This window comes from Lygodium microphyllum, chromosome 30 (assembly GCF_053477565.2).
Source record: "Lygodium microphyllum isolate KBCC chromosome 30, Lygodium_microphyllum_v1.1.10, whole genome shotgun sequence".
Taxonomy (NCBI): Eukaryota; Viridiplantae; Streptophyta; class Polypodiopsida; order Schizaeales; family Lygodiaceae; genus Lygodium; species Lygodium microphyllum.
In genome coordinates, this window is record NC_141164.1 from 51,270,706 (window position 1) to 51,288,438 (window position 17,733).

At 39.6% G+C, this 17,733-nt stretch overlaps 1 protein-coding gene across 2 annotated transcripts; it reads left to right on the top strand.

The window, feature by feature from the left end:
• The first annotated feature begins 4,349 nt into the window (after nucleotides 1-4,349).
• BPC5 (basic pentacysteine 5) lies at nucleotides 4,350-13,705 on the top strand. Of its 2 annotated transcripts, none has more exons than XM_087673448.1 (3): nucleotides 4,350-4,552; nucleotides 12,197-12,317; nucleotides 12,601-13,705. In XM_087673448.1, the coding sequence occupies exon 3, from the start codon at nucleotides 12,619-12,621 to the stop codon at nucleotides 13,495-13,497; it is 879 nt and encodes a 292-aa protein (XP_087529574.1). In that variant the 5' UTR covers nucleotides 4,350-4,552; nucleotides 12,197-12,317; nucleotides 12,601-12,618; the 3' UTR covers nucleotides 13,498-13,705. The 2 variants fall into 2 exon arrangements, with proteins under 2 accessions (XP_087529574.1, XP_087529575.1); XM_087673449.1 differs by lacking the exon at nucleotides 4,350-4,552 and adding an exon at nucleotides 4,584-5,261.
• The last annotated feature ends 4,028 nt before the right edge of the window (nucleotides 13,706-17,733 follow it).

Sequence of the window (17,733 nt, forward strand, 5' to 3'; positions counted from 1 at the left end):
CTGTGGCAACAGACTCTTCATGATAGCATGAAATTGACTGAAATGAGATGAAAGGGAGGTCCCCTCCTTCATGTGAAGGTCCATTAACTGCTTCAGCCTATACATCTATGACGCAGGACTCTGCTGCACATAGAGCTCCTGAATCTTCTCCCATAAATCCCATGCACTCTAATTTTCATCTTTAACAACATTATGATGGACCTCTTCTGAGAGTGAAAAAATAATGGTAGACTTGTATAGCTCATCAACTTCCATCCAAACATCATCATCCATATCCTTAGATTTAACACCCTTGAAACGTAAGGGTTTAATCTACAACTTTTGTACCAAAACCTGCCATATTTGGGACTTTCAATACCCGTAGTTGGTACCATCCAACTTGGCAATGTTAAAGAGAGCTGTATCTTTCAGATGACCAGCCATACTGTCCCAAATCAAAGTAAAAAAGTAAAATGCAGGTTGCTGTAATTAGCAGAAAATGCACTAAAACCACTGCTAAAACTCGCTGAAAGAGTGGATTTCACCCAGAGAAGCACATATCCACCAAACATGACCAAGATAACATCAAATAGTAAGCATTACTCTCATAGAAGTGCTCAAAATCTACAGATTTCAGCTTGCTGTAATAAATGACAGCAATATGTAAAACTGTCCCAAAATGAAGCAATCACTAATACATATGTTACTACAACTGCCAGGTAGTAAGATACATCCAACAGTGAGTGTCCAGGGGCAAGAAGGTACCAAGAACTATCAAACCAATCACCTATCAAGCAAGAGACATCTCATAGGTCTAGAAGGCATGCATGTAATGGATCTCGGGGTAAGAGAAGAGACCAAGCACAAGCACAACTGAGAGAGCAAGAAGCTCAATACATAACCATCCAAGATGCATACAAAACTGACAAATCTGTGACAAAGATAGGTGCCTGCCTCAATAGGCATATCAAATCAATCCACTACAGACTAACTGCAGACATAAAGCTCTTAAGAGAGCAAATGCATGTAACTGTCCCACAAGCTCAAGCGTAAATAAGACTCTGTGTACATCTGAATATACAAAAAGGCTTCCACTGGAAGTAAAGTCGGATGCAAAGAGAGCAAGCAACACTCTAATACATCGAATACATAGCATTAGACATGTGAAATCCTAGTAGATTACATCTGGAGTATAAATCCCAAGCTATCTTAGACCCGTAAAGCATAAGCCTGAAAGCATTCAAAGAGCATGTAACTATCAACCAAATGTAATGGCCAGTGGTCCAAAATGCTCAAATACATCTGAAGACGAAGCTCCAAGTAACTATCAAGAATAGGCAAACCAAGTGGCATCCATATCTGACCAAAGTATAAATGCAAGAAGCCTAAATGTCAAGCAGTGACAATAGGCATTAACCAGTCTAAAGCATGCCAACTGAAGCCAAATGCTAGTGAAGGATAACCATGTCGGAGCCTAATCCAAGCTCAAAAGCATTCTGGAACCAAAAAGAAGCATTTGACAATCTCCAAATACACCAGTATGATCATTCAAACCTCTAGTGAGCACCCTGTATCCAAGAATCAATGCATACTCCAAGTAAATGAGCTTCAGCCCACTGTATTACATCATCATATTTATTGTTAAATGAAGCTCAAACAGTGCTCAAATATGCTCCAAATCAGTCCCAAATCATAGATATAGCATCCCATAACATCCGGGCATCAATAGGCATCAAATGGGGAATGCCGAGAAGCATCAAACAGTAAATGTCAAGCGCAGCCCTGTTTTGACAGTCCTAAGACTGTGTATATAGCAATGGCTGAAGGGGGAAGCACTCGAATCGATCACCGGGAACCAAGCACTAATGCCGGGGAGTCCAACAATGATCGGGAAGGTTGCCAAGAGTGCCAAGAAGCCGAGGAAGAGCAGGGAAATGCCAGGAGCAGATCAGCCCAACCCCCTAAAAATGTGCCACAATTTGCACTAGCTGTTCTTGCAGGATGGGGGGTCTTCAACAATGCTCAAGAGCACTTGGTAATGTCGAGGGGGCTTCGATGCAGCCCTGGAAGAGGCCAATGAAGGTCTGGAAGCTCGGGGAGGAGACGAGAGATCAAAACATACCTGCAAATGAAGGTGCCATGGCTGCCATTGAAGCTCGGTTGAAGCTCTTCAAATTTGGGCTGAAGAGAATACCGGGCAAGCTCCAATGCCTTTTCTCTGATACCAATTGAAAGGGAAGTGGAACCCAGGAGGAAGAAGCTTGGCAGAGAGAGCTATGGCGGATGGAGAGCAAGAGCCAAGAGAGAGAGATACTCAAGTGTGGGAACTCCAACAACCACAATGTGTGGCCGGGCCTTCCTTTATTCAAACTGTCACTAAAAGAATAAAGAATAAGTGAATGTGATGGGTGCCCACCACGTGCAGTGTGCAATGGTGGGTATTGTGAGTGTAGTAATACACGGGCGACTAGGAGGAGGTGCCTTTACCCCCAACAAAGAGATTAAGCTCTCTATCACTCTCTCTCCTCACCCAACCTTTTCAAACTAGCAGCTATCTTATGTCAAATCTCAAATAGTGATGGGTAATCAAGATACTACAGTATGACCCCACATACTGTGAAACTACTTCTCCAAGGTCTATTATTCTTGCTAGAAATCTAGACTCACCAAAACTTCAACATCACCTATTGAACAACTTCATGCAGCTGGTTGATTTGCATAATCAAGTGGAAAAGGGAAAAATATGACAAATCCTCTCAATCAAATGTGACAAGCCAAAAATCACCTAGGACAACTTACTGCTAAGCACCATTATGAAAAAGGACCTTCATGTCACAACTTAGGTCTTTTACATTGCGTTTGCATACATAAATACAAATATCCATGCCAATAGGATCCCCAAGGTATTGATAAAAGACTTAAATGACTAGGGGAATAGTGAGGAAGAACTTGAATGACTTGTGGTTGATTTGGCCCATGATGCCATAATGGGAGCACAAAAAGTACTTGGTTGGGGACTATGCTTTTATACAATAGGATGATTTTGAAATAGCTAGTTAGGTTTGTCATAAATGATTGAGGATAAGAGACGAGTGACTCAAAAAGCAAATAATATTTGGTCTGCTTGGAAAAAGTAAAGCGAAGTGGCATGATCAATTGCTTGAATTATGGAGGTCTAAGCTTGCTTACTAGGGGAAAAGCTTTTGTATGGAGGCTTCTTATCTAGGGTCTCCCCACAAGGGATCTGCAATGCAATCATTCACAAGATCTCCAATTGTAGATGTGTCTTACTACATGTGATGAAACTTCTATCAATATTTTTATCTATTGCCTAGTTATTAGATAGGTCTAGGGTTCCTTTCTTGAGCATGGATGTTAATGGCACATCAATGTACAATCATTCATTACTTGAATTTTAGGCAAGGTATCATCCGCTAATAGTTTATACATACTTGTCTTTTTAATTTTCTGTGTTAGACTGGTCTTTGGCACATTTGCAGACATGAAAATGCATTTATTTTTGATTCAGTCTTAAGTATCTGTGGTCATGTGGACCGTGTTCAAGGATTGTTACTATGGCAAATTACTTCCATGGTTTTGGATGGTGTGATCTTCAGAGAGGTGGTTGCTCCATGAATGGATATTATCTACACCATCTTGGTTGTGCCCACTTCGTAATCCAGTTCTTTGATTCTTATAGCCTTATGTTTTGAACTTCTTCTTCTTTCTTTCTTTCTTTCTTTCTTTCTTTCTTGAGAGAGGTATGGTCGATAGCACTAGCGATGTGTAGCTTGCTTGGGCAAGGCCTGCCTCGTGAATTGGTCTTTGGATAGGAGAGTGTGCAAAAATTCAAATTCTTTATAGGCTTGGGAAGTTGCTTGAGGTTTGAAAGAGCCTCCAAGCGGTTTGTGGCTTACCAAAGCCATAATGAAAATAATATTTGGTATACATGCCACATATAGACTTGCAAACATAATGTTGATTCTTTGACCTGATTTTTTGGCTAAGGATGTGAGCTTGCTCCTCTAGTGTACAAGTGAAGTGTTTCCTTGATTATTGTCGAGTTGTGCAACTTAGATGAGCTCAACTACTCAATTCAAGAGCGAATGCACAATTATATCGCAGATAGACTCAATGCGTAAACAACGCACATATTGCATCCCTAACATGTTGGATCCCTAAGTATGGTGTTGCACACATAATGTGTGAACGGGGGTCATTGTTTAGGAATTAACCACCTGCAAAGGATGAAAAGGATGATGATAGACCTTGACTCTAAAACAACATGGGCTGGTGTGAAAGGCACCTTTAAAGGGAGAGAGAAACGAGAGGGGGTGGGGAAGAGAGAGATGAGGGGTAGAGGGGGAGAGAGAGATGGAGTGAGAAAACGCTCGATTGCGAGTTGAGATCAGAGAGAGAGGGTGAGAGAGAGAGAGAGAGAGAGAGAGAGAGAGAGAGAGAAGGAGGGAGAGGGGTGAGAGCGAGCCAGCCAGGCGAACCTTTGATTTGGACTCCACCTTCGCGGAAAGACCTCTGTTGCAGCTCCTGCCTACATAAGTTCAGGCTATGGCAGGTTAGCTTCTCTCTTCTCCGCTTCCTCTCTCTCCCTCTGTGTTTGTCTCTTCTCTCTCTGTTGAAATTTTGCCTTGGTATTTTTTTCCCTTTTCTTTCTCTTTCTACCTCCTCTCTCTACACTCCCTTACCCCCTTTCATACCCTTCTCCCGCGTTGTCCCGACCCCCCTCGAGGACCTGTCTGGCTCCTGTTTTGCCCAGGTCCTCAAGCTCCCGTTTTGCCCTATTTTTCTCTCGGATTCGCACCCCGAAAGCCACACAGAAGCCTCAGAAGGCACTCCTAACTCGGACGAGCAAGCACCATGGCCGTCTCTCTGCAGGTTAAGGCGCCCTTGCTGAGCTTCCCCCCAGCTCATCTTGGTCAGATTGCTGCGCCTGCCCTGAAAAGCAGGGCATTCATCCCACAAAACGTCGAGATCCCCCCTCCAGCTTCCAAACACGCAAGCCTAGTAGATCTTCTAAGAACATCACATGTGCTAGGTCGTGTTACCCTGTGCAGACTGCCTGTTCACATACCGGTCGTTTATAATTAGCACGAACACGTGTTGTATGGCATGATCCTGTGCAGGATTATACATTCAAAGCCGGAAATTGACATTCTGCACGCTGAAGTCAGTTCTCAGCGTTTAACTTCTAACCTGTAAGAATTGATGCAATTTTAGACACTTCCGCTGTTGGAGCGACCTTAGAAGTTTGTAATGCTTGGAAGGTGAAAATATCCCCTTCTTTTCAGTATGATTTTGGGTGATATACTGTGACACTGTATGCTTCATTCTGCTACTTAGGATATTGTTGTACGATGTCTAGTTTCCCTGTTCTAGATGCTCAGTCATGTCAGTGTAAATAGAGATGAGGGCTCCTGACTAGCACCTTTACTCAAATTGTCAGATGCTATGATTGGGATGTGATCACAGTATAAGCCATGGCTTAGTCTATGAGCAACAGGTGGGGCTTGCACATGCTGAGTACATATATATGATAACTGGCTTTGTTTGCTGGGAAAAGTGGATTGGGCTTGTTTTCTTTGTTGGACAAATATTCATTGCTATTTGGACCTTAACCGATTGTGGAAATTTAGTCACAGTAGCCAGTGAACCATTCTTTTAACTACAGCACATGTTTATAGGCGATCAAACACAATGATTACTTGTTTTTTCTTTGCCAAGGTCGATTCACTTGCGTGAAAGCATATGAATTGAGCACTGAACTAGAGTCTAGATGTCATGTGTTGTTGGCTTTGAGTGTCCTGCTGTGTTTGCCTTAAGTGTACCATTGGGACATTTGTATAAATAAGAACTCTAGTTGTACTTGCTCTCAATTGTACCTTAACTATTAAGAACGTGGCCTTACAGGAGGACTAAATGCTCTTTCTTAACTTGTTGGCCTAGGTGTATTGAATCAACATAGCTAGTTTTGGTTCTCAATTTTAGATGAGCAATGAACTTGGTTTGTGATAAATGATTTCCCTTGGTTAAAAATTTGCAATATTGAATTACCAAGGGAAGCTATATAAAGTATAACCATTCCGTCTTTGCAATTGGAGGGAAACAAGAAAATTAATCCATGTTTCATGTTGGGACTTGCAAATTCCCATTCCTTTCAACCAACTTCCAAATATCCTCCATAAGGTTTTCTCTAGTCCCCTAATGTGCATGGCCAAATGCAATTACAATAGGTAAATGCAATGCAAGTTATGGGCACAAAACAACTTGCTTTCGATTCTCATGGTTAGTCTTAGGTAAATGTAGTGCTAGATATGGGCTGCTAAAATCTCCCCCTTTTACACTTCTCTTGTTTTGCTATTGAGTTTTGTTATGATATTACAAAATTTTCACTTTTACAAAGTGTTTCTCATTTGGATTCCTCTGGCAAAAGATGTTAGATTTTATAGCAAGTGTGTTTTGTGTTAATGTTGTAGTGCTTGTTTCATTTTGGTGAAGATATGGTTAGCAAACATAAAATGGATATCATGTTCATGACCAAAGAAATCAAACTAGTTGATTGAGTTTTTAAATTCAAAATGTTAGGTGAGATGCGGACTTGCCATTATTAAATGGGTCACATTTTCCCATTCAAAATTCCCTAAATTCCTAATTCTAAAAAGATATTTCTTGATTGTAGAAAGTTAAATTTAAAGGTGCTTGTTACAGTGGGCGACTTGTGAAAAACTCCTTGCAAACTCAAATGTGTTGGAAGTAGGGACTTCTAGGGCGTCTCTAGTTGTGAACCAACCTTGACAAGTAGACATTAGAGTTTCCTATTCTCTTTGGTCTTGGGATCAAGTGGCCATGGAGCTCAATGTGTGTTAAATGTTTTGAACTTGTAAGGTATCTCCACTTGTGATCATAATAACATGGGACAACCATTTTCTTGCTTCTTTTCCTAGTCCCATGTCATTAGTATTGCCCTAGTTTTGTCTTGATGATAGAGCCCTCTCTCATGGTGACTTGTCTTGGTCCATGTTCTTGTCCCTGTCCCCAAAACTTGTCCCATTTTACTATATGCGAGCTAGTTTAGAGGTGGTTGGACATTGGAGTGCCCTTTTCTCTTTGGTCACGTGAACAATTCTAGTTAATGACCGTGTCTTTCAATGCTAAGACCTTGATGCATAGATTATTACGGGTTCCCCTCTTGTATATTTGTTCCTCTCATAATGCATGTTATATGTACGCGTTCTTGTGTCATGTGCTCTCTCTCTCCCTCTCTCTCTACCCCTCCCAACCCTAGCCCTTGGTGCATCAGGCCATGATGTTGACTAATGACCTGCCTCTCCCACCCAAGGTGATTTGGATTTTAAGTATCTTATTTCTGTATATTTTTCATTGTGAAAAATATTGTTAAAGTTGTCAATTTTCTCTACCAATTGGGGTGCTCCAATGAGAAATTTGTTGCATAGTAAGAGGGCACGATTGTCCATGCCCTCAGATCCTATCTCGATGGATTTGCCAAGGGGGATGCTAGAATGGGATGGGGATTTCCCTTATCTGGTCATTGATAGCCATCCCCTACCTTGTTTGCTTGTCGAGGATGGTTGATAGGGATGCCTTTTGCAATATAGTTTTTTTTTTGGGGTTTTTTTTTTTTGGGTGGGGTATTCCGCCTCCTCCTTCCAAGGAGGTTAATACACTAGTTATCTTCATTTCTCCCACTTTTGTGACACATGTACAATTTCAGCATACTCTATTATGGAGTCATACCAAATTAGACCTTCTTTAGCGTGCACAATTTTTCTACAATGGAAAGCACACATGTGGGCGCATGCACACGCACATATTTTGTGATAGTACACATTCGCTTGCACCTCACCCAAGACATCACATCTATATCTTTGGTAACTATGAAGTGTAAGAAGTTATCTATATACGCCATCCCACCTTAATCCCCATCCTTTACATTTGGTTGTCGCTCGTCCCATCCTTATCTCATGTTGCTATGATTTGTTGCACTTGTCACCCTACAATAGCTGTAGAACAAGCTTTCTTTATCCAAACTCATTTTAGATTTTGAGCTGCCCTTAGTTGTTGGCTTGTCTATGCATCTTATGAGCTTGTGCCCAATGATTTAGAGCAGTTTGTTTTGCATTGGATGCCATTTTTGTGACCTGCAGCATTTGTATGTTTCAAAATATCTTAATTTCAATAAAACAAGCATATCTATTGTGCAAAGTAGAGTACAAAATGTCTAGGGGATGGATGCATCATTTTGATTCATTTTCATGCATTTTTCTTGGGATAGTATCGAAGCACTTTGTTGTATAATCAAACAATTAAGGTTTATCATTGTGCTTCGTATAATGCACGATGCTGTTTTCATTTTCATTTATTCTGTCTCAACTCAATGTCATTAAGTGATTGCACTTTTAGACACACTCACATACATTCAAATCCTGCTGTTGCATAGATGGAAAGTTTTGATGCATGTTTATACCTTTAAACATTAAGACAGAGAAACAGCCAAGCTAAGATTCTCCCTTTAATCTTGTAGTTTCTTAGACACAAGCTTTAAGCCTTTTTCTCATATCATTGGATCATCTCTAGAGCATGGAGTCATGCGAAATCAATGTTGAGCTTGGATTCCCTGTGCTCTTGAACCTAGATTGGGTCAGTTTTTTTTTTTGATGTTGCAGTCGGTGTAATATTCATATTCACTAACTCAATCTTTCCCAAGTAGGCTATTGATTGTAACTCATATTTCCCATTTTCAGATTTTGCAGGTCATGCATCTCCTAGGACATATGCATGTCACTTTTTTGTTGAAGATCCAATAATCTCAAATTTTGATAGTGCTTTTAGAAGTAATACTTCTTTTGATGGAATCCAAGATTGTTCTCTCTTGTAGTGTGCATGGTGATACCAAGCTCGGTTCAGTTTATAAGAACACATTATGATTTCATGTTTGCTTTTTAGATCTGAATGTGGCTTGAAGTGGCAATGAGAGTGTGATGACACTTTTGCTAATAATAATCTCCACAAGATAGGGATGGGGAGCCTTGGAAACTTGATTACATCTTGCTTTCCAAAACATTTTGTTGGTGATGATCATCCAACTAGTTGGGTTCTTAAATACAACAGATCCAAGGCTTTCTATTTTGTGCCATATAAGCTGGGTCTTTGTTACATTCTTGATGAACAAGCAAAGGTTTTGATTGCCTCAACTAAGCAATATCTTTCTAAGTGATAATCATAGGGAGGAATAATTTGTTGATGATTTTGACATCATTTGACCATATACAACAAGAAAGTAGGTCTACCAAATACCACATGCAAAATAGTTTGCAGCAACACTAGACAGGCTTCAGAACTAGGCAAAAACACTCATATAAGGAATGTGGCTAATCTGGCTTCTCTCTTAAGATTTTCGAATATTTTGAGGACCCTCGAAATAATCACAGTGATATCATGCCTTTGGTGTTGCTTCGAAGTAAGTGTACACGTCTGTCAGAAGTCACTTAGGTTAGCCTTGTTGTGATAGAACTGGGGCAATAAATTCAATCGTAGCCTTTAGTTAGTGAGTTTGGATTATAACACCCATTGTTTGACAATATGACAATGTTGCAGCAATTATGTATGGTTAGGCATGAGCCAGAAACAAAGCGCAGGTTTTGAGCCAGAAATAGGAACCAATTGGATTCAACACTCATTATGTATTGCATCTTCGAACTAACAAAGAATCAAAGCCCTGGACAGCAACAACAATGAAGCTGAAAATACTTTTAGAGGAGACCCAAAGTTTGATAATGCAAGCAAGAGTTTGTTGCGAAACCATATTTTTAGGGAAGTTGTGGGTAGCATTATTAGTAGACGGTTCAATTGTGATCAAGCTGCAGCATGGTGCACATATTATCCTCAGTCGGATCATGTTAAGTGCTTTTGCATGATTTAGGAACTTGTGTTCCTGTGGACAATTGCCTGACGAGCTACATAGCATGTAGCCTATAGGTACTAAAACCATTGGATTATGATGTTTTGAGTATGAACTAGGCTTTGTTTTAATGCATTTATGCAGCACAATATTGGTGTTTTCTGGCAAGCAAATGCAATGGATCACAGGCAAGTGTAGCAAAAGTATTGATCATCTAAGTTAATTAAAGTGCACGCAGGGCTCCTACTCGTGCGCATGTCCTTTGAGCTTACATAACGTGTAGACTCTGGTACTTTGTGGGTGTGGTATGCATAAAGTTGTGGCTAACCAAATAGGGAAGTTACGTGTGATCCATGTGATATGATGCCTTTTGTGCATGTTCAGCTTCTACGTGTTCAGTCTTGCTGGTGCCTTAAGATTCCTTGGTCTTAGATACACTCTCTTGTTTGCTATCCATTTCACCCTTGATATTTGCACAATTTCTGGCCATGAAGACAATTAGAATTAGCTGTTTCTACAGGCATCTCCACCTTAGCTAGATCTGGCCTAAAGGTCTTGGGCAATCCGTTTATGTCATATCAATTATGGTTTTTTATTCCAAGTCCATTTATGTCTAAATCTGTCCTTTGATTCCTTTTTGATTAGTAGAACTTTTCTTGTTTGCACAGTGGCTAACTGGGCCGCTTAAGGAGTGTTTCCCCAGCCATGAGAAGATTGGTGGTAGTAGCTGCAGGGACTTTGGTTTTTTTTTTTTTTTGGGGCGCGTGTGGCCTGGATGCTGTTAAGGACGTCTCGTGTTTTGAGTGTTTTAATTTGGCTATATATTCCCATTCATTACGTAAGGCTTGCAGCATTTAGCAATCTGTGTGTCTCGTATTGTTGCTATTGTTGCTAGAGTGAAAAAGATTGGTGCTAGTCATGTACAAATGGCTTCCATCTCAGGCAGAGATTATGTTCAGCTTATGTCCTGCATTGTCAAGACGTTTACTGTGATTTTTAAATGTTTATTTTTCTTTTTCCCAGCCTGTAATTAACAGTTATGTTGCTTAGTTTTGTATGCTCCTTCAGTGTACTAGACGTTTTCTTTTTTTGTCCCACTGCAATAAGAGCTTCATAGGTTAAATGGGCCGTATCACCTTCCATGTTTTACTGCCATTCACTATACCAGCTGTTTCTTGTCCATCGAGGATCTCAAGCTGAGCTTTTCCTTATTCCATCAGTTTGGTTTCTTCTTTCTTTTGCAGTTTTGATTGTGATGTTGTAGGATCATAACTCTTCTTTGATGCTGTACTCCATGTTGGTGTCATGCCAAATGCTTACATTAGCAATTCTCAACATCCATATTGGTACGAGGTTCGAATCTCATCACTGTTGAGATGCTTTAGTGCTTCTAGAAATTTAGCAGAAGGATTTTCACTTAAAACATTGAGAGTTTGCTATCTACAGTCTTGGAACCACAAATTCCTTCAGCATAACTACCTCCCATGCAGAAAGCAAGATCTGAGGTCATTTTCCTTGTATGAGATACGATATGCCTCCCCTTTTGGGCTTGTGGAAATTAGCAAAATCTATTGATGCCGGAGTAATTGAGGGTGTACTCTGGGGCACAGAGTGATGTTGGATTTGGTCAAAATACTTTCTGGATAGAGGTCCAAATCAATGGTGACTGAAGTTGATGATTAGCATCCCGGTTGAGAACAGGGCATGAGTGAGAAGAAAATTGGGGGTTTCAACATTGAGTTGTGATTTGTGAAACATGCCAAATTATAAAGTATAGCTTAATCTGTTTTTGTGGTTCAAGTCTAAATTTTTGTCAGATGAAGTATTCCAGAATCAGGAAACCTTGTAATAATCAAATAGATGATGACCGATGTATAGTGTTTGGTGTTGGAATCAGTCATTTTCTCTACAGCTTTTATTAATTTAAAGTTATTGCACACTCTGTAAATAGAGATGCAAGCTGAGATTGTACGCCTGGAGCTTTATTGGGGGTTGTACTTTTGACTATTATCTCTGTCCATGTAATTTTATTTCTGAAATAACTGTGCAGTATGATGCGTCTGTAAACCGGTGCTCATACTGCAATAAGCTCAGTTGGAGAAATCAAGTGTGCAGCTTTTCCTGTGCTTGTGCGAAATGCCTGTGTAGAAATATCTGTCCGATCTGTGTTTTAATGTTCTGCTAAAAATCCAGAGTGATACTCCAACATGGTCCATGTGATTGGGAGGAGTGTGCAGCATTTTTTTGGTTAGTACTGAGATGAAAACTTGTGCTCTGCAACAGGTTGATTGGAACAAGGAGACTACTTGAGTTTTAGAATAGCCATGGAGGGATCCACTGATACAGACTGTGACAGTGACACCGTATTATGAACTTTGCTTGAATATTAGAAGCTGACAACCAGGTGCTCTCAAAGTTGAACTCTTTGATTGTATTTCTTAAAAGGAAAACCAATTCTGAGTAAGTTATGTATTTGTTCTTGGGTTTGCTTCTTGACGTGTTTCTTAAAAGGGAAACAAATTCTGACTAAGTTATGTATTTGCTTCTCGTGTCTCTGCATTTTGTCTGCAGAGATACTCATATCGTAAGCTTCAATTTGTTTTCGCATCTGTGTTCATAAAAATGGCATTTGCACATTTAAGAAAAATCTATTTTGCCACAGCATAATAAAATATTTAGCTGCACAGATAGAAGATAAATAGAAGATGGAAGACCCTGGAAGAATTGAGTGGCGGCATTGGGCTAATTACGATCAGAATCATGTGAAGGATTTCTTTAGGGATCAAATGGCTCAAAAATTGATGGATGTTTTGGCTGAACGGGATGCTGCGTTTGCGGAACGGGATTCTGCCATAGCAGAAAGAAAGAGTGCATATGCTGAACGTGATGCAGCCCTCATTCAAAGAGACACTGCATATGCAGAAAGAAATGCTGCATGGATGGAACGTGATAATGCACTAGCAGCCCTGAGAATGGTCAGGGCAAACAAGGATAATCCTGAAACAGCTGCAAAGCTTATGCAGCTTGTGCATTGCCCCTCCATGGAGCCAACCCTACTGGCTTTGCCACCCATTGGCTGTGGTCAGGCTGATGATGGAGAACCAAATCACAGTCAAAAGCAATTAAAGCGGCAGGGAAAGAAGTTACAGCACAGTCCTAAAAAACAAAAAGGTAGTGGTGCCCATGATACTAAATCAGGAAAATCCTCTTCAAAGAAAAAAAGAAAGCAGCAAAACCAGCAAGATATTGTGAAGCCCAAGGAGGAGGTACCTGAAATGAGACCAATGGTGCCATATGAAATATCTATTCCGTACTGCTCCTGTACCGGAACCAGCCAACAATGTTACAGGTGGGGTAATGGTGGCTGGCAATCTGCTTGCTGTACCAAGTTTATCTCTGCATTCCCCCTCCCTATGAACCCAGCAAAACATGGTTCTCGAATTGCAGGCCGTAAAATGAGTGGGGGTGCATTTAAAAAGCTCTTGGAAAAATTGGTGGGAGATGGTGTTGATGTAAGGGTTCCCATTGACCTGAAAAACCACTGGGCCAAACATGGTACTAATGGCTATGTCACCATCAAATGAGGTTCCTGTTGCACCTTAAAGTTCCAATAATCTTAGCTCAAGTTAGGGACCTTGATAGTGGCAGAATGATGTGTGATTTCTGGGGTTTGTAAAGCTATTGAAGCAATGTACTTGAATGCTAGGTTTCTGGGTGACAATTCAGACCCATGTATTTGGATTCTTGATGTTTTGCCTTCTGTTTTAAACATCTCTTATATGCTGACTGAGATGATATTCCAACAATGTTATGTTTCTATTGGATAATTTCTGTTGGCAACTGAGTTAAAGCCATTGCCTATGTTTAATATGGAATCTGGATGTTGAATTTGTCAGCTATGAGTGTGCTGATTGCATGCAGTGATGTGCTTTATGCACACTTTCATTGGAAGGTTTCTTAAAAGACTGGAAGCGTGTCAGCTATCAATGGTATGCCGACTAGCTGCACGGTGTTCCCAATGCACACTTTCATCTAAAGGTCTCTTAAAAGGTTTGATTTGGGTTGCTAGCTTTGAGTTTGAGTTTGAGAACTGTTCTTGTTCGGCTGTTGAAAGCAAGATTGATTTTAGGGGGTGTTGTCTGTTAACATTGAAGCTGTTTACCAATTGTATTATGTAAAATGCAACTCAGTAAAAGTTTGACAGGCAGCTCTCTGCTTGTCAAAATTCAGGTTTACTGCCTCTGAAAGGGCAGCTCTTGGCTTGTCAAAATTTGGCTTTACTGCCTCTGAAAGGTGTCTAATAGGGATGAAGACATGGTGCATGCAGCCCAAATAATTTGAATGATAATTTGCTATCGAACATTTCCAATCATAGGATTTGACATGCAAATATTTTCAACACGTGTTTTGACCAGCTACAATTCTTGGGAGATTTTAAAAATTTTCCTCTTCTGCAATGTTCTTATGACATGGTCACTTGTGTAGGAGATACTGATGCATGGCCTGCCTCTCTCTCTCTCTCTCTCTCTCTGTGCGCCAACTCGCCAACCCCCCAGCTTGCCTTGCACCAAAAACATGAAAAGACCATTTGCAACTTTCTTTCACTGCTAAGTCCCTCCCTCGTTGAATGGACTGAAAAGTGGTACTGTAGAACTAGTAGTGGCTAATTGTAGTGTTGTCATTGTAGTAATGCATCCTAGAAGTTATTTGTAGAAGAAAGGTTACCAGATGTAGGCGTAGAATTTGTATTTTGGTAGTGTTTGAGAACTCAAAGGAGGTGTTCTACTTACCTATAGAGGATGGCGAGATTCCAAAACTCAAAGAAGCACAATAGTAAAGTAGATACTCAAAAATGACATGTAGGCCATGTGGGAAGAGTGGGATTGAATTTGAAAGGGTGAATAGAGTCAAAGGAAGAGTCAAGAAAGTCTAGTTAAAGTCAATTGAGCATGAGATTATGGATGATGAAGGCTCGACCTGTATAGGAAAAAATTATTAGGTTGTTGGATAAGGAGTCTCATGCACATACATGGTAGTTACACTAAGTAGAATGCTTGAAGCAAAGAAGGTACTTACTCATACATACATGGTGCACGAGTAAGGGCTGCACTTAACAATGGCTGCTGTATTTAATTTCTATAAGTTACAGCCAGACCTTTGATATTGAGATTCATTGTATTAGATTGGCTAGAGTGGAGATAGATCATACCTTCGGTTGTACTTGCGGCATACATGTATTATTTTGCACTAACAACGTTGAGCCCTATCTTGACATTTGAGGATGTACACATTGACCACATAGAAAGATCTACATATAGACTCAAACACTACCATTAGAGGAACTCATTTCTCTTGTCAGGAGGGATATGGGTTTTGTCAAAAACATTAAACCTAGAATGTTGTAATTGGCAAGCAACAACTAGGATATAATGTTTTAAACATGTATTAATATTGCTTTTCCTGATGGTACAAAAACTTGCAATCCTTGGAGAGAAGCAATTGTAGGGTTTATTTCTTGTTGGAAATGTAGGTGGAACATATTTAGTTGTATTGTCGGTATTTCTAGTTGTAATAGGACATCCAAACTTGTAAATGGTGGGTCTAAGGGGGCAAAGGACAAATAAAAGTTCTACACATTACACCCTCTCATTGGTCTAGGCTCAAAATGTTTGTACTTAGGAAACACACTCTAATGTAAAGGGATCTAATACCATGTCAATATCTTGTAGTGTAGTATTGATTTGTATGTTTCTTGCGACGTATATTCTCAGCCTTTGTACACATTTTGAAATCAACAATGTTATTTTTATATTTACTACTTGCAAAGTACTTTTATTCTTCACTCATTTGAGGTACATGTTAGATGTGGTGTGCAAATTGACATTATGATAAGCCTTTCCTCACACAATCAAGATTAATATGCAAGGTTGTGTTGTGGGATAGTTGGTGGAATAAATGAACTTGTTAGCATGATTCTAAGAAGGTTATGGTAAGCAACTTACATAGAGTCATATTGCATCTTTTGACATCTCGTACTATGTAAGAATTGGTTCCACTATGCCAACATAGATTTGTACCAAAATTTTCAAGGTTGAGATTGCAACCACTAGTGACACCCATTGCTATTCTAAATGTTTGTATCTTGTAGTCACTTTTTTTAGACCCAAGTTTTCAAGGAGAGCCATAAATGCTAGGCAACCCTTTTTTCCTTAGCAAGAAAATGCAACAAATCTACTAGAGGGCATGGATTCACCAATAGAACTATTTTGCACAAAGATGGCATTCTATGAGGATTGTCCATGCTTTCGAGCATAGATTATCATTATAATACAATACATTTTGCAAAAAGATGACCTTCTACAAGGACCATCCATGCTTTTAAGCATGACATTGTCACTACAATAGGATACATTTTGAATTGGGACAAGAGGTGCTATAGGCCAAATGTCAATTTTCTCACAAAAGTTGTGAGTTGAGGCATTGAGATGCTCAATAGAGGCATGGGAGGATAGGATGAGTTAGAAAATGGAGGTGGTTTTAGAGAGAGAATGGAGATGAACTTGAGAGAGAGAGAGAGAGAGAGAGAGAGAGAGAGAGAGAGAGAGAGAGAGAGAGAGAGAGAGAGAGAGAGAGAGAGAGAGAGAGAGAGAGAGAGAGAGAGAGAGAGAGAGAGAGAGAGAGAGAGCGCTTTATATACATGGGGGGATATAAATGTTGAATGTGGGGCATGACCATTGTGTACAATTGTTACACATTGAAACTTATAAGCATCACTTAAAATGATGCCCTTAAATGATGTTATAAATTAGAGTTTCATTTTGTTAGCTAAGTGATGGCACAATCCTTGAATAACATTAAAAATCATTGCTCAAGACATGCAAATGTGTTGCTTATACTACATCAAGGAGTGATGCAACCGAGATGCTCAAATTTGCCCATATCTTGGCAAAAGTTGTCATTAGCATTGGGGGTTCGTGTTATAGTGTGTAGTTACTTGATTAATCATCGAATTATAAAGTTTATTATGCAAGGGAGACACTTAAGGTGAAGACATTTTATAAACCCTTATGCGAACATATTTTGTATTTAGAGGAGGTAATTTGTATTACCTAACTCCCCCCATCCCCTTAACACCCAAACAACACCACACAAAACCCCCCACCTCAAACATGTCTTCCAATTTAGCCACACTTACACCTATTTCACACATCTTGAAGATTAGCTCCAAGAAGCCTTCATGGATGGCATGGGTAAAGCTTGGGATTGTTGATGATAGTGGAGAAGCATGTATGCAAAGCCATCAATAAAAGTTTTTCTCCATTGCAAGCAAATAGTCCTCACTCATTTGTGAAGATCGAATTGGGATGTAGCTTGTTGATGGATCAAGCTATACATGACGGTGCACAAAATGAGGTCATGTGATAGAAATGGACAAACAATTGTAGGAGCTCAAAAAGATTGTTATGGAATTATGATATTGATCAAAATTCACTATGAAAATAAGATGATTTTTATTCATATTGATTTTTGTAGATTGCTTATTTGGTGCATGATTTGTGACTTGTTGCATGATTGCATATGTGTGACACTAGTCATATTATGCCTAGTAGGTTGATGGAATGATGCTAATGTGCTTTGTATTATGGTGAGAGGATTATTTGGTAGAATTAGGTGAATTAATATTTTTAAATAATTATCGAGTATAAATAATATTTAGGTGGGACTACATAGTGAACATAATATATAACAATACACATTCACATGATATTGTAATATATATACATGATATTATATATTATTAAAATGATTACTATATTTGT

Coding starts and splice junctions, on each gene's coding strand:
- BPC5 (XM_087673448.1), top strand. CDS start 12,619: ATGGAAGACCCTGGAAGAATTGAGTGGCGGCATTGGGCTAATTACGAT.